At 39.8% G+C, this 16,318-nt stretch overlaps 3 protein-coding genes and 1 long non-coding RNA gene across 6 annotated transcripts; all 4 read right to left on the bottom strand.

The window, feature by feature from the left end:
• Positions 1-1,032: 1,032 nt before the first annotated feature.
• Positions 1,033-2,613, bottom strand: LOC130992364 (probable 2-oxoglutarate-dependent dioxygenase AOP1). Its single transcript, XM_057916964.1, has 3 exons — positions 2,170-2,613; positions 1,776-2,097; positions 1,033-1,695 (listed from the first exon to the last, which is right to left on the bottom strand). Exons 1-3 carry the CDS (start codon positions 2,541-2,543, stop codon positions 1,438-1,440), a joined length of 954 nt encoding a protein of 317 aa, XP_057772947.1. The 5' UTR covers positions 2,544-2,613; the 3' UTR covers positions 1,033-1,437.
• A 537-nt stretch (positions 2,614-3,150) lies between these two features.
• LOC130992367 (uncharacterized) lies at positions 3,151-6,143 on the bottom strand. The gene is made up of 2 exons (XR_009091281.1): positions 4,032-6,143; positions 3,151-3,430 (listed from the first exon to the last, which is right to left on the bottom strand). It is a non-coding gene; the product is annotated as an uncharacterized LOC130992367 (long non-coding RNA).
• Positions 6,144-9,501: 3,358 nt separating this feature from the next.
• LOC130993783 (deoxypodophyllotoxin synthase-like) lies at positions 9,502-10,717 on the bottom strand. Its single transcript, XM_057918821.1, has 5 exons — positions 10,615-10,717; positions 10,387-10,531; positions 10,185-10,314; positions 10,004-10,123; positions 9,502-9,926 (listed from the first exon to the last, which is right to left on the bottom strand). Exons 1-5 carry the CDS (start codon positions 10,715-10,717, stop codon positions 9,675-9,677), a joined length of 750 nt encoding a protein of 249 aa, XP_057774804.1. The 3' UTR covers positions 9,502-9,674.
• Positions 10,296-16,082, bottom strand: LOC130992363 (uncharacterized). Of its 3 annotated transcripts, XM_057916963.1 has the most exons (3): positions 15,851-16,081; positions 12,504-15,443; positions 11,043-11,457 (listed from the first exon to the last, which is right to left on the bottom strand). In XM_057916963.1, the coding sequence occupies exon 2, from the start codon at positions 15,414-15,416 to the stop codon at positions 12,540-12,542; it is 2,877 nt and encodes a 958-aa protein (XP_057772946.1). In that variant the 5' UTR covers positions 15,417-15,443; positions 15,851-16,081; the 3' UTR covers positions 11,043-11,457; positions 12,504-12,539. The 3 variants fall into 3 exon arrangements, with proteins under 3 accessions (XP_057772944.1, XP_057772946.1, XP_057772945.1); XM_057916961.1 differs by lacking the exon at positions 11,043-11,457 and adding an exon at positions 10,296-10,314 and having other exon boundaries at positions 12,504-16,081; XM_057916962.1 differs by having other exon boundaries at positions 12,504-16,082.
• Between the last annotated feature and the right edge of the window lie 236 nt (positions 16,083-16,318).

The raw sequence follows: 16,318 nt of genomic DNA, 5'->3' as shown, positions 1-16,318 counted from the left end.
TGGTTATCTCAAGAACAATATATTGAGAAAGTTCTTGAAAGATTTAGAATGAGCAAGTCAAAGCCAGTCGCCACTCCACTTGCGGGTCATATGAAGCTAAGCTCAGCACAATGCCCGACAAGTGAGACAGAAAAGAAAGAACTGCAAAAGATTCCATATGCTTCTGCGGTGGGGAGTCTAATGTATGCTATGATATGCACTAGACCTGACGTCGCTCACGCAGTTGGTGTGGTAAGTCGATTTCTCTCAAACCCAGGAAAAGAGCATTGGACAGCAGTGAAATGGATATTTCGGTACCTGAGAGGTACTTCTAAACTTTGTCTGAAGTTTGGTGATAACCATATTCTACTTGAAGGATGTGTGGATGCAGACATGGCTGGTGACATAGATTCCAGGAAATCCACATCTGGATACCTGATGAGACTTGCAGGGGGAGCTATCTCGTGGCAATCGAAACTTCAAAAATGCGTGGCATTATCCACAACGGAAGCTGAGTACATTGTTGTGACGGAAGCTTGCAAAGAGGTATTGTGGTTGAAGAAGTTTCTACAAGAGTTGGGCTTGAAGCAAGAGAAGTATGTGCTTTACTGCGATAGTCAAAGCGCAATTCACTTGAGTAAGAATTCGAGTTTTCACTCAAGATCGAAACATATTGATGTGAGATATCACTGGATTCGAGATGCACTTGAAAGAAAACTAATACAGCTCGAGAAGATCCACACCGATGAGAATGGTGCAGATATGTTTACCAAGTCCTTACCCCGAGATAAGTTTGAGATCTGCAAACATGAAGCAGGTCTAGTTGAATCCCCACATGACGTGGAGGGGGAGAATTGTTAAGTTTTTCCACCTCATGTGAAAGCCCACAACTTTTGACAAAAGTTGCGGATGAATAATTTGAAAGTTTGAAGCAGTAAAAGTTTGACAGATTTTTTCAGCAATTAGAAGTCAACAATTGCGGCCATAAAGTTCAACAAACAGCAGCTCAATTCCTCTATAAATTGAGCTCATTCTGCAGAAGGAAAGGTGTGCAGAGTGAAGAGAAAAGTGAGGCAACAAGAGAGAGTTTGGTGAGTGCTTTTTTGAGAGAAGAAAATTGTGAGGAAAAATCATAGGATTTTTTCATCTCTCTTAAAATAGTAGCTCAGTCCTCTTGTGTTTTCCAAGTTATTAAACTTGAGATTTGTGTTTCCCCTATTTTGTGTAGGGAGAATTTTGTAAGCCTACTATATACATAGTGGAAGATTTCTAGACTACGGTCTCGTGGTTTTTCCCAATTTGGGTTTTCCACGTAAAAATTCTTGTCTCATATTTTCTTATATTTTGCACCAAATATTTTTTCTTGGTTTGGATCCCATTTTGTAATCCAGCAAGAGGGAAAAGAATTATCCTGGTTCCGCTGTGCAAGTGTCATTTATTTTTGACACTCGTGAATATTTATTCACCACTTTTCCCAACAAAATCTTCAAGTAAATTCTGGGATCGTCGGCCTTGTTCTGTCGCAAAAAACTTCAACAAATCAATATGAGCCAAGGGCTTGAATTTCAAAGGGTGTTCGTCGTCAACCAACTCCACTGGAACTTCCAAAGTCTTACTGAGAAAAGAAAACAATCCAGTTGAGTATCTGGTTTCCTTTCTTTCGGTATCCATGATAACTTTGTGGGTGGCAGAAAACACTCGATCATTACTCCATGCCTATTTCATTAACAAATGAAAAAAGTATAAGTAATTTATATTTTGTTAACCGTTGTCAATCATGCAATGATGATATTGACCTTGCAAGCATCTCCGGCCATGACAAGGAAAGAGGCGGCCGGGAACTGGACATTAATCCATTGGCCGTCTCTAGACCTAGTTTGGAGGCCGGAGATGTGATTCTGATAAAGTACGGTGATGAAGCTCTTGTCTGTGTGGGGCGGAAGACCCAACGTGGTCTCTCCCTCGCTAGGGGGGTCGTACTTCATCAATCGGAGAAAATAAGTGGTTGCGTTACTATGTGCCTCCGCATACTTGTCCACGCCGTAGCTCTCAAAGAACATCATCACCACCATTTTCTCTATCTCTGCAACCGCCTTCGCAAAGCTCATCGTGGTCTCACTAACAACCATAAAAACACAATTTATAAGTGTTTCAGAGAGAAAATTAAAGAAAATAGTAATGAACTCGTACCAGAAAAATTGGTTTCCTTGAGGCCACATGAGTGTGGTGAAACTGTGAGCTCCATGGAGAGTGTTGGCGTAGTCGATGCCTGTGGCTTCGTGGAGGGGCGCAATGGGGATTTGACCCGTATATCCGTGATAGGGTTTTTCGGTAATGTTTTTGAGTTTGGTTTGAATGGGAAGATCAAGTACCTCTTGGGTTGCTTTGAAGATGGAGTCGTGGAGTTGGGGTGAAATGTTGTCGTATAATGCAACAAAACAACCATGGGTTTCAAAGGCTTTTCTTATGTCTTTGCAGGCAGATGACCAACAATTTGAACCTGCATTCATCTTTGGATTGTTGAAGTCTACTACTAGAAGCTCAGGGCTAGTTTCGGAACCCATGATATTTTCTTTGCTTCTAATCTTGTGTTTTTGGAGATGATGAGGAACTATACGTCTTGTTTAGTATTTAATGTGGTTTATTATATAGAATGAGATTATATATTGAGGTGTTCTGAATTTCTTATCATATGCTTAGCTAGTTTATTTGTTTGTGGACCATTCTATGTCACCACCGACGATGTGTTTTGGACAAATTAATTTTAGATTAATACAATAGCATGCAGGATGTGCAACGAAAAACAAAAGGACATATATATATATATGATCGATCCAGCAATTTTATAAATAGCATCAAATATATCCATTTAAATTATTGAGATACTTTCGTGTAATGAAGGACATATATGATCCCGCAATTTTTTTAATAGCGCATTATTAGTTCTTATTCTGACAACCATATCTTCAATTTGATTCTAAAATCGTGTCAATATATAAGCACAAGATATCAGATGATCAGATGGATAATTCAATATATATAAGTGTAACGACCCGACTTTTCCACGGCAAGAAGAAATAGGAAAATAATTGAAGAACTTAATTGAGCTGAATAAACTAGCCAATTTACCCATTAAATCGGGTATGCATATCTAAAGAGATAAGATGAAAGGAGATAAAATGAAAGGCATTAAGAGATGCTAATCAAATGACAATATTCGAACTCAGGATCGCATAAGTTTAGTTTCGTGACTCTGATCATAATCAGTGATGGCTTCATTAAAAGAAATATGGGTTAAGAGTCTAAGCCCAACAAGATAATATTATACCACACAATAGAAATTCTCAATTTAAGGGATGGAGGATGAGGTGACAAGATAGTTATTAGCGGAAGCAAAAGACATCGTGGAACCTTAGCCTCAGCTCAGCCTCATCTGCACCAACTGATCAACCTGAAAACATTTGAAAATAATTTGGGCTGAGTACTAATGTACTCAGTGGGCACAAGTTTTCGAAATATTTTATGAAATGTTAAAGCAGTTTATCCAATATCGAAATCATGACTTAGAAGGTTTTAAAACGAAATCCCACTTCTAAGCATGACAAAAATATTTTCTTGTCGAGGGCGCCCATGTACGTTCGATTGTTACTCACTTTCTCCCTACATTCACTGATCTCGGGACGCACCCAGTCAGATCCAAAATCTGTTATTGATCTCGGGACGCACCCGGTCGGAATCAATAACCTTAACTGTGCTCCGGATAACCTCCTGTTAAGCACCGTGCTCCGGATAACCTCCTGTCAAGCACCCACCCTTATAACGTTCTAAATCTGTTAGTGCACGATGGTGATCAACCCATCGAGCCACTAACCCTGTGTACACAATCCTCATTTAGCGTGTTAGGCCAAATGAGAATCTCGATCGATACTTAAGTGAGCCTTAAACAATTACAGAACGCACATAAAAACATTTATATTGGATAAACAGATAATTTTCATGAAATATCAGAGCTTATGTAACTCAAGATACATTGTATATAAAATAAAACCCACCTGAATAGGCAAAGCCTGTAGTTTAATCGTAAACCCGTCACGGAAACGCAGTGCTAATCCTCCTGATCCTCAAGCCTACAAGAAATCTATTCTTAATAGGTCTCTTGGTGCTATTCTAACTTCTAAACAAATATGGGGATTGCTAACTATTGATACACTTTGCCCGAATAAGAATTTGTATAATATCTTTAAGTGAATCCATAAACTTTTAATACATAATTAATAACTTAATAGATATAATTAATACTAAATCTAAAAATTATTAGTCCATTAAAGAAAATATAAAATCTTATTCATCAAAGAAAAAATAATAAATTTATTAAAACATTTACAGGCCCAAAGTAACAACTAAAGCCCAAAGAAAATAATTTAAAGACTTGTTATTGAAAATGCAGCCCAAGTATTGTGTTAAGAATGTAGCACCCATTTAAAATTAATAAAATCAGCCCATCAGCTCAATAAAATCGGCCCATAGAGAAAAAGAAGAGAAAAGAAAAGAAAAGAAAAGAAAAGAAAAGCCCAAGATGACTTAAGCCCAAATTTTAAAGGAAAATAAGCCCTAAAAATAAAGAAATGATAAAACAAGATTTCTCTCTCTCTTCAAACCCAAGCTTTCGTCCCCTCTCTCCAGAATCCTTCGCCGTTTCTTTCTCAAGTTCTGCCGCCGCCGCCCGCTCCATCCCCGACGAGGATCGCCGGTTCTGAAGCCTCCCTCACTCACCACCGTCTCCTCCTCCGTCTCCTCCGCTCACCAGGCGGCCGAAGAGCGCCGCCGCCGCCTGCTCCATTTCTGCCGCGTCAGCGGCGCTCGGCCTTAGGCCGCGCCGCCCTGGCCTCGCCGTCAGCCATCAATGGCCAGCCACCTCGCGCCCCTCACCCTCTTCTCCCTTGCGTCGTCTGCAGCGGACGGCCGAGGATGGTCGCCGCCGCCGCTGCTGTTTCCGCAGCGGGCAGCGCGCGCCGCCTCCGGCTGCGCCACCGCCATCCTCCAGTGCTCCCTCTCACGGCCCAGCCCCCTCCGTCGTCTCTCCCTCTGCATGTGGTGGTCAGCCACCTAGGCGACGTTTCTACCACAGCAGCGCTACCGCCCAGCCTGCTCTTCCTCCTTCCTCACGGCCTGGTCGAGCAATCGGCGGCTTGGAAGCCGCCGTGCCGCCGCCGTCCTCACACCGGGCAGAAGACTCTCCTCCTCTCCTTTTCTCTCCGGCCATTACCAAAGGAAAACAGAAATTCCCTTCCCCCCCCTTTTTCGACAGTTCACAAATAGTCCAAGGAAGAAGAAAATTTTGTTCTTAAAAGGAAGATATGATCTTTGCAGAAGATTAAATTTTTGGTGCAGATTCGATTTCAGTTTCCTTTCTCTTGTATTTTTCTTATTGGTTCAAGGCAATACAGTGAGCAAGATCATGTCAAAGTTCTCGTTGTGGCCTAAGGATTTGAGTTCTAAATCCAGAAATTTATCAAGTGTAATGGTAAGAAATGTAAAGTTTGTAGAATAGAGAATGAACGAACCTGATTTTGGATTTGTTTGGTGTGATTGTGTTTTGTGGTTTTGCTTGATCAAGATGTATGGTGAACTTGAGTTCTTGAAGTAGCAATAGAATAGTGAAAGTGAGAAGTGAATGGGGGAGATGGAGTTACTGCAGATTGATGAGCCAAAGAGTGGGAATGTTCTGGTGGGAATGTTACTAAAGAAGAAGAGTGAAAAAGGTGTCAGGGAAGAGGAAGGGTTTGGGCAGATTTGCAAGAAAGGATTTCTCGGTGAGTGTAAAGACGCTGGCAGAAATCTGATCTGTGTCAGATAGAAATCATTCTTTTTTTTTTTTTTTCTCTCACGCTGAAGTATCTAGTTTGGGCTTTAATAATAATAAAAAAAAACATAAAACTTAAGCCTACAATTGTTTGGGCTTAAGGACATAAATAATTAAATCATCTAACTATATACCATATACATACATATATATATGGGCCTTAGACTTAAAATAATAATAATAGATACGCTAGGTGATGGGTAAATGATTAAATAAGATAAGGAATATTAGTAATACTATTTCTCACATAAATCGGCAACGGATTTAAATCGATTGACAATGAAATAAAAATATTATGAGTATATCTATATCAATTTCCTTGATATAATATAATCGCTAAATAATGGGCGTGTATCAATAGTATACTAATTTTCTATATTCCCTATGAAAGGGTCGGGATATCACAATAAGTGGTCAGATGGATAATTAAAAATATAGGGTTAAGTACCAAATTCTCCCGTTGTTGGCGTCGTTGGCGTCCCTATCTCTGTCTATCTCTGTCTATCTCACTCTCTATCTCTCGCTCAACCTCCCCCTCTCTCTCTGTTGTCAGTAGCCATCGCGGCCGCCGTGGCGCAGGCAGCGCCGACGGTCGCTGCTGCCAATCGCGCCTCCCATCGGGGTGGCGATGGCTAGCCATGTCAGCAGAAGGAAGAGCTAGGGCTTGGTTCTTGAACTAAGGACGGTCTTCAACGGCTCAACAATCTCTAGCCAAAGAAGACGCGATGGAGTCGAACTAGGGCGGTGACCCGCGATTTCAGATGGAGAAGCTACGGGCCCGACTTTTTTCCCTGAATTGTGTGTTTCCGTTGAGAGTCGAGGATAGAGGGGACTTAATAGGGCTCTAATCTGAGTGCAGCAATTGCTAGAGAAATTGAGAGAGCGATGGAGCCGCGGCCATCTGTCTCGCCGGATTTTGGGAGAAAGGCGGCGGGACCATGAAGGCAGCAATAATTGATCTATGTTTATGAGAATAGGAGTCAGCGAGAGACATAGAATTAGAGACAAATGTGGTGGCTCCGGTGTGAAACCACGATCTAGAGAGTGAGAGGGAAAATCGGGGGCAAGGCACGGCCACACCAGAGATGGCGGCGGCCTCACCGAGAAACTGAACTGAGGCAGCGAATTTACTCAATGAGAGAGAAAGAGAGAGAGTTGGGGCCCGCCTTAATTAAAAACAAAAAAAATCTAACGGTGTCAAGTTCTGTTAAGTGACGGGGGGCATTTGGTGCGATTTTGCCACATTGAGGTAGTAAACAGCTCTGACCTTGACTTTAGGGTTCTATAGGCGTTAGGGACACCAACGACGGGGGAAATTTGGTACTTAACCCAAAAATTAATATAAAACAGCTAAGGTTGGTACGATGAAACAAAATAGCTCTTTGTCCATGTATGAATGAATTAATTAATAATGCACATCTTCTCAAAACTTTAAAGAAAAATATAATTGCTCTTTGCTTATTGTTTTTAAAGTAGTACGGGCTCTACTGGCGCTGCTTACAATTTGCGTATTATTCATGTATTGATATAATTGTGAGACATAGTGACACACATAAAACTGCGAGACAATGAATCTCATTCCTATTTTTCGAATTGACCAAGTCTATTGTTGATTTAAATACTTCTTAGAAATCTTTCCTTTCAGAAAAAATATATTCTTTCCGTTCCATTACAAATGATTCACTTTCTGCAATGAGATGTCTTATTAAAAATATCTCATTTCTTTTCAGACAAATAATTAAAGGAATTTAATGAGCCCACCCACTATATTCTCTCTAATCTTTTCATGAACTCATTTTATCTACTAAATACACATGACTTAATCTCCGTGTTCAAAAGTAATGAGATATTTGTAATGGGACAGAGAGAGTAATAAATAAAAGGAATGTAATAGTGATGAGGAGTAAAATATGTATAAGGCGGACCAGACAGCAATGAAGATTCCAGCCCTGGAACCGAAGGAGCGATATCCTTTGTGAAAAGCACGCGTAGTGGAAGCCTCTAAGCTAAAACAAAGGAATTCTATCACAGAAGAAGCCAGAGCTGACCCAGCCAGAGGAGCACAACATGGAGTGGATGTCAGAGTTGGGACAAACAGAGAAGAGACAACTCGCCTCATCAAACGGGGCTGACGTACCCACGAAGGAAAACCCAGAGTTGAAGAGTGTCTGCACTGGATCAGGGCCGATGACGTACGAACTACTGACAACTTTAATTACCGAAGAATCTTCCCAACCAACCTAGGGCTCGTACCAAATATGAATTGACTTATTTACCCTCGTTGTAAATATCTATAAATAGGGAACACACTCTCCATTGTAACACAACGCGATCAGTAATACAACACATTTCCTTTGCTTCTTATTATCTTCACTACTTTCTCGATCACTCGCACACCACGGGTGAACCATCTCGCTTTTAATCAAAGATTGCAATAAACGAACTCATCAAATAGTTTTTGAGAAATTTTGATTTGGCTGAGCAATTTTTTGTGAAATGTTACTTTTTTGTGGAAATAAAATTTACTTCTTTTAGTTTTTTTTTTAATTTATTATTTTATTATAAAGAGGATCAATAATATTAATAGTTTCTCATTTTTCTCCACGGTGACTCGAACTCTCAACCTATTAGTTGAAGGAAAAACATCTTACCAATTGGACGACACTTCGTTGTCAATTTACTTTTCTTAGTTAAGACTTAAAATTACTAAGAAGTAAATTGACACAAAGCATCAATTGAAAAGTCTGGCTCCACCACCGACTCCATGTGAAAGGAAAAGTGTGTACTAGTGTAGTCTCAAAAAATGTGTACTAGTGTATTTTGGCTTATTACACATTTTTCGAAATTACATATTTTTACATTGTTACACACCTTTTCGCAAAAGTGTGTAATATTGTAAAATGTGTAATAATCATTGGGAGATGGTTGGGAGATCGAGGCGGCTATGATGCTGAATAATCGAGGCGACAAGGCAATGACAGAGAGAGATAGAGAGAGAATTGTGAAAAAGAAAGCGGGGAATGCAGCGATGGCAGCATAACGACGACAATGAGGTGAGAGATGCAAAGGTCAACAGAGGGGCGGGGGCAGGGAGTATAGGAGAGACAGAGGCCACGACCTTTTTTGGGGGGGGGGGAGGTTTAGGTTTAGAGGGGGGTTTGGAGGTTAGATTTTTGTTGTTTAATTATTTTTTTTATAGAAAAATAATCATTATGGGTAAATTAGTAAATTTATAATAGAAAAAGCTAACTATTTTAATTTTTTGTTTTTATAGGTAAATTTTTCTTTTATTATACGAAAAATGCTAGAGTAGTATATTAACTCTTTCTATTTCAGAGAGAGAGAGCGAGGATTGTTCACAAAACAACCAATGCATATCAAAATAATTCATTGTATATATTGTCCACATAATAACCATTGCATATCAAAAATTCAAATTAGTTTGAACTTCTGTCTGTGAACATTGAGATCTAGAATTCAAATTCCATTGCTCCCTCCTCCCTCAAGTAAAAAAAAATCAAAAATCAAAAATTTGAAATAGTTCATTGTATATATTATTCGATACACTTTCCTTCAATTTCATTTCATTTTTTTAAATTACTTTCCTTCAATTTGATGCAAATAAAAATGTCATTCACGGTGTTCCAAAACAAATAGTAGTTGAAATTATTATTCCAAACAACAATTACAAGAAGGTATAGCCCCGCACACTTACATTTTTGCAAAACAAAAAACTCTTATAATTAATTAAGTTGCAAACCAACACTGAAAACCAATACCATAGTTAGTTTCCTTGCACACAATTTATTACAGAAACAGTTGGGAAATGGCATTACTGTGAAACACCACAATAGGTTGTGATAGCACTCTCCAGCTTTCTGTTCTCTTCTTGGCTGAAAAAATCAAGAAATTTGAGGTGATCAAATGGCTTGTATTGCTGAGGATGATCTTGGTCCACGAATTCATCGGGCGTCGCCACCATATCTTTCTCCATGAATGAGAATTGGGCAATCGAGTATCTTGCTTCGTTTCCCTCCATTGTCACTCTGTGGTGGGGGGATTTTATCCTCTTATTGCTCCATGCCTATTCCAAAACAATTATAAAAAATTCAAAATAAAAACACAAATACAGAAAAATAAAACTGACCATAATTGCATCACCAGCCATGACGATGATGGAGGAGGGAGAGAGGTGATGAACTGTGAACCATTCACCATCTTTGGCTTTAATCTGGAGACCATCAACTTGATTTTGATGGATAGTTGACATAAAACTTTTGTCTGTGTGTGTCACAAATGCCATTTTGTTTTCACCAATCTTAGGCTCTCTGTACTTCATCACTCTGCACAGGTAGTTAGCAGATTCCACGTATGAGTCGTAGTATTTTCCGACACCATAGCTCTCGCACACCATTCGCACCGCTATCCTCTCCACCTCCGCCGCCAACTTTGTGTACACCACAAGATTTTCACTGAAAAACAATTAATAAGTAAACACATATATGGTACGTTTTAGAAGTGGTTAAATCGTAGAAGTTAATTACTCGAAAGCGGGGTTTCCGATATGCCACATGACGTTAGAGAAATTTTGGATTACTTGGATGGTGTAGAGAGGAAGGAAGGGGATTTGGCCGACGTAGCCGTAGAGGACTTGTTTTGGACCTCTGTTTGAGTTGGGAGATCGAATAGCTGTTGCAGTGATGAGAATGCTTGTTTGTGTATTTCATGGGTGAGTTTACAAAGCAACCATATTCTTCTAGAGCATCAACTACCTTTTTGCAAATTGCATGTCTCCCACCATGATTCTGTCTCAGGGTTTGTGTTCTTGTCTGTGAATTCTATCACACCAAGTTTGTGTACTGTCTCCGATCCCATGATTGATCGTTTGAGAGAGAGAGAGAGTTTCAATCAATTTCAAGAAATTAACAGTTGTGTTGTTTCTTATTTGACCTTCTTCGACTAATTATTTATAAATAGATCATAACTAATTTGATGGGCTGATTAATTTTATCAGAAAAATAAATTGGAAATGGCAATTTTCATAGATGTCGTTTTGATTAAAGTAGTGCTATTAGCTTGTCACCTCAGATTCAATATAATGTTACTGTCAAAGAATCAGCCCAAGAAACCGGCTGTAAACAAGCTTATATTCAAGCTTTTGAGCTTGAATGAAACAGTAAAGTAAAGAGCAGAAAAACAATAGAAGAACACAAGATTTTAAGTGGTTCGATCTTGAAAAATCTACATCCACTGCAGAGCACTCTTTTCACTAATCAACACTCAAGAAACCTAATACAAACTACAACTCAAGAACTGGAAAATCAGCAGACTTTAAGCCTTCTAAACAAGGCCCTGCACTCACACTTTTCCTCTCACTTTTGCTGTACTTTTTCCTCTCAATCACAGAGATAAACTTGAATGTTATGAAAGTAACTGTAAATACAATGTATATATATCTCAAAACAAGTAAACTAAGCTGTGGAAGATAGCCGGGGACCACTACAAAATATCTCCAAAGTTGGCAGCTGGAATTGGTTAGCAGAAACCGTTTTTCAGCTTTTAAGTTTATTTGCAACTTGATCCTTCTTCTTGCTATATTTACAGTTAGCTCCTTCCTTCAATATGATATATGCTTTCATGTAATTATCAATCACTATTCTTCACAGTTACAATTATAAATCATGGTAAAATTACAACTATATTAAAATTCATATATTTATTGACATATTTCAGAGTTTGTGCGCAAAACTAAATATCCAAAGGTTTGTATTTATGCATTAATGACCCTTTTCAATCAACGCAGAAAGATTAGGGGCTGAGACTATAAGTCATCTGCAAATTCTGTTCACATTTTACAGAAAGATATGTATGCCTCTGAAGATTGCCATTTGGGCACATCAAGTCAGCCTCTTTACAAACAAATAAGTTGGTAAAAATTCTAACAAAATTCATGGTAATCAGAGGCAAATCAAGGAGAAAAACAAAATGACTATATATATCTTGCACAAAATCCTTTAACATATCATTTTCCTTATAAAATTGGAAGCCAATCACAATATCCATCTTCAGATTTCCTACCAGAATCGTTATCAGCTTGATTCCTCAGTTCCTCAAAAGAAAAAAGAACTTTGATTTCTTAAGAGTTTATCCTAATTCTTATTCTAATAATCGATTCATATTCTTATCTGGTTCAACTCTTTGATAATCTGTGTGTGAGTGCACAATATCGAGACCATAAGACTCTCCCAAAAACATGATAGTAGATTTTATAAAGCGAAAATTAATACCCGAATTATTGACTTTTTAAGAACAGAACCCCAAAACACTATAACTCATACACAAATCTCATAAGATCATTAGCCATATTATATATAGTAGTGAGATTTTGCTTTGCTGAATCTCTACCTACCAACCCATCCAAATTCTACTAAAATGACCACCATTTCAATTTATACACAACAAAAATCAACTGCATGTTCCAGTGTGGAAGTAGGCCAACATTCAGAAGATATATATCTTATAATTCATAAAGCACATTATAAGACAAAAGGGAATGAAACTGGCCTTGCTCTTAAGCTAGAATTTTTTTTTTTGATCGGAAAAAGTTATGTTAGATGTGCTCTTAAGCTAGAATTGATTTGCATTTACATCTAAAACTCACCTTTGTCAGAGAAGTCAGATATATGAATCCTGATCATTATGTGTCACGTCCCTCCTCGCACGTCGAGTTCTTGTTAACACCAGAAGAAAGCTCAGCCTCATGAGATACAGAGGGCAATCTCTCATACACTTTGGAACCCAAAGGCAAAAACTTTGCTCTGCCCAATCGAAGCGTTTGGCTGAGCCTCTCATAATTCCATCTCTGCTGAATATAAACAGCAGCTGCTAGAAGAACCGCGATTGCCGGTATAGCAACATCACCAAACTTGGAAAAGAAATCCATCCGAGGATTCACAAATTCATACTCCTCGGAGAAGTAAGGATTCGGTATGGGCGATGTTATGTAATCATATGCGTGGGGCAGAAGCCGGACGGAAGTTATCCCGATGTAGTACAGCTCCCGCAGAGGTTTGACATTGATTCTCCACATAAAGTTAGCAATGACCTGAGGAAGGAGGAAGAAGTCCTGAACCAGGCCCAGATACTCCTCCAGCTCCGTCTTCCATTCGCGTATCACATGTGAATAACCCGTGGAATCGACAAAATGTGCCGTTTGAAGAGGTTTGTAACTTGTATTCACATAGTGCACAATGAGAGCAATGATATATCCAATAACATGTAGGCTTAAGGTTGAGAAAAGTACTTTCTTGTCACTTGGAACACGGTGAGGCTCGAGAGGGGCGCGTGTCTGCAATCTGATGCGCGATTTCCACACCTTCTGGCAGAGCCGAAGAGTTAGTGAAAATGCTACCAGTACGAGGACCTTCACAGTGTAGTCGATTACGTGCAGCCATTGGCTGTTCTGTAGGTCATCAGATTGGCTTTCACTGAACTCCGTGGATGCCTTTTTCAAGAGAGCTTCGGCGCCTGTGATTAGAGGGAAGCTGTACCCTAGAGCTTGTACTCCCAGCATCACGAGAGATACATAAGGAACGGATTCCGTGTTACCTCTAATGTAAAACAACTGGCTCAAAATGCAAGCGATTGCAACGGAGAGTGTCAAAATGCGGAGGATTCCCTCCATGCCTCTACGTGAAATAATGTCTTCGCGCTGCCTTCTATACATGATGGGAACTGTTTGGAGCTTCGCTGGAACAAAGTAGAGTGGATCATCTTCACTCCGGTGGCTAGTGATCGAGATTCTGGCAGTCGGATTGACCAACCACCGGGCTGTAGTCGGGGGATATGAAATCATCACCTCGACCAAGCAATCCAGCCCGGCTTCAAGGTCCATGCTTTCATATAAGGTCTTCCACGAGGCTCGAACATCCCTGCAACCAACTAGATACATCTTTCCAACGTGTGGATCGTAAATCCCCTCCACAAACAGTGACGAGAAGTTGGAATACCGGTTTCCAACAAGATTAAGCTGACCGGAAACATTGAGGAGGAGTTGGCTCTCGGTGTATTCGCCTTTATTGGAGTAAGGGGTCTCTTTCTGTAAGGTTGAATCATATTTTCCGGGCCAATAACGCCCGAACAAAGGGCCAAGCGATAGAATCTCCATCTCTAAGTCAGCTTTTGCTAGAGAAGATTTAGGAAACGGATCAGGTACAGCAGCTATGTGAAGGGTAAGATCTTCAGCTAAAAGAGAGAGGCTATAATGAAAATTCCCCATGTCTTCTATTTTGGGAAACTTCAAGAGTGATTTCTTAATCACAGTCCCAAAGTTAAAAGGCTCGTCTCTCTCGAGGATAGCACCAGCAGAAGCAATCTTAGAGTAGTTGTAATATGGATGAGTAGCAGTGAATTGATCCCATAACTCAGCAGGACGGACTAGCTTTTCAAATGCTAACGGGAAATATGGCGAATGAGAGGTATCAATGCTCGACATAGTACCAAGAAGTATGCTACGCTGTTTTATGGAGAAAGAAAGAGGAACATACAAGCAGATGCGAGTATCACAGCCACTCCCGTCCGAGCAACCAACCATGCAGAGCTGTCCGCTCGAAGACTTCCATATCCCTTCAGCTGAAAGAGTCATGTTACCAAGCCCGGTCCTTTGTGCTGCAGTGAAACGATTCTCGGAAGGAGGAACAGCTCTGAACACGGAAGACACCCTCGTGAACCAACCACTGTCCTTTGAAGTCATATTCTCACAGCGGACATCTTGAAGAACGAGCTTCACATTTTTGAAGCTCCCATCGGTAGCATTAATCTCCTTATCCGACGCAAACGGGCCTAACCTACTGCAGAAATCATCCGTGCCATTGCACTTCCAGTTTGGCAGAATGGTCAGGGCTTCTTGGTGAGTGAACCTCTCGAGTATGTCACAGAAGTCAAGCCCTTTATATACATCAATATCACCATTAACAAAGCTATCTTTATACGGATAAGGATCACAAGCTTTTGAGACAAGATTTTCAGAGTTGAACTGGTAATTTGCAGAAGATCTTAACCAAGAAGACATGTGGACTTCATCAAAGTACTTGAGGTTCGACTTTGGATTCAAACTTCTCATGCTTCCATGGACTGCTCTGCTTCTCAACGTCACCATCTTTGGATAACGAAGCACGAGCACAATCTGATCATCTTGTGTGAGAAGTGGCTGATTAGTATAACCAGACTCCTTCACCCACCCCCACGGATCACCAGAATCAGGCTGACGAGAAGGCAGTACTGCACTCCCCAACAAACACATCACTCTCTCCCCATCATTTCCCCCCGATTCAGTGTAGATCCCTTGAAAAAGAAGAGAAAGCTGCGAATGGCCGGGCCATATATCAAACCTAGGGCTCCCTTCAAATGGTTTTTCTGAGAGCAAACCTTCAAGAGTTACCCCCATTTGCAAAATCCCACTTACGAGTATCGAGTTCTTGGAATGAAGGCGGCGGCCAACATCGGTAACCCAAAAGGAAACCAAGTTTATAGGGGATCGGAGATCGGCAGAAGCTTCCCTATCATCAAAGGGCATCAATGGAGCACCTCCCTCATTCAATTCCTGCCACCAATTTCCGTTCAAGAAAGAGATCTCCTCTTTTATCGTATACAAACGACTATCATCAGGTTTTAAATCAGCAGCAGATTTCAAGACAAATGCACAAGCTTTATTGACCTCACCAATCCTGTCATAGTTGTAGCTCACAGAATGCTTACTTCCTCTATCTTCAAAATTCCCTTTACCCGTGTAGTATGAATTCGAAAACCCAAAACATAAAATCACCCAAAACCCGAGTAGAGTCCAAGATGCAGAAACAGAACGCATCATTTTCAAAGGTAGTATAAATCAATTAAACACCACAGAAAAAAAAGGGAAATGGTATTTCCGAGATTTTCAGTTGCCCACAATACACAATCAAATACTGAACAAAAAAAAGAGATGCTAAATTCCGAGATTGCAAGACTTACCACCAGTGCAAGCTTTTCTACACTCGTCGTCGCTACAGAAGTGAACTCATTTTATTGAAAATGAGTTCAAAATGAAAAATAAAAGAGGTTTGAAGCTGAAGATCTTTAGTTGGTGAAGATTTTTGTAAGTGAACCAAAGATTGGTTAGGATCAAGATTGAGAAAAGTGTGGAGTTCAAGTCAAGGCAACACAATTCCGACAGAAAATGCTCATTTACTAACTAAAATCAAAATAAAATATGATGAGTTAGTATTTTTTCTTTTTGGTATTTTTTTTAAGTTGTACTATTTATTTTGCCTTGTTTTTGTGCACAGCAGAGGATCCTTCCCCCACTCAGTCAACCGATTATTATTTTGAATCTTATTTTATTTTTCTTTTTTTTTTTTTCCCGTTTTCCCTCTCCAAGTCTCTCTCTGTTATTACCTTTTTCTCATTTACTAACTAAAAAATTAAACAAATAAATCCACC

This window comes from Salvia miltiorrhiza, chromosome 7 (assembly GCF_028751815.1).
Source record: "Salvia miltiorrhiza cultivar Shanhuang (shh) chromosome 7, IMPLAD_Smil_shh, whole genome shotgun sequence".
In the NCBI taxonomy this organism is placed as follows: Eukaryota; Viridiplantae; Streptophyta; class Magnoliopsida; order Lamiales; family Lamiaceae; genus Salvia; species Salvia miltiorrhiza.
The sequence above is the reverse complement of the archived record's forward strand: the minus strand, read 5'-3'. Positions and strand labels throughout refer to the sequence as shown.

What these genes read in the sequence shown, in the direction of transcription:
- LOC130993783 (XM_057918821.1), bottom strand. Translation starts at nt 10,717, where the DNA reads ATGGGATCGGAGACAGTACACAAACTTGGTGTGATAGAATTCACAGAC. An exon ending in GACATGCAATTTGCAAAAAG is followed by an intron (nt 10,532 to 10,614) that starts GTAGTTGATGCT and finishes TCACTGCAACAG; the next exon opens with CTATTCGATCTCCCAACTCA. An exon ending in CTCCATCATCGTCATGGCTG is followed by an intron (nt 9,927 to 10,003) that starts GTGATGCAATTA and finishes GTTTTGGAATAG; the next exon opens with GCATGGAGCAATAAGAGGAT.
- LOC130992364 (XM_057916964.1), bottom strand. Translation starts at nt 2,543, where the DNA reads ATGGGTTCCGAAACTAGCCCTGAGCTTCTAGTAGTAGACTTCAACAAT. An exon ending in CAAGGAAACCAATTTTTCTG is followed by an intron (nt 2,098 to 2,169) that starts GTACGAGTTCAT and finishes TATGGTTGTTAG; the next exon opens with TGAGACCACGATGAGCTTTG. An exon ending in TGGCCGGAGATGCTTGCAAG is followed by an intron (nt 1,696 to 1,775) that starts GTCAATATCATC and finishes TTAATGAAATAG; the next exon opens with GCATGGAGTAATGATCGAGT.
- LOC130992363 (XM_057916962.1), bottom strand. Translation starts at nt 15,710, where the DNA reads ATGATGCGTTCTGTTTCTGCATCTTGGACTCTACTCGGGTTTTGGGTG.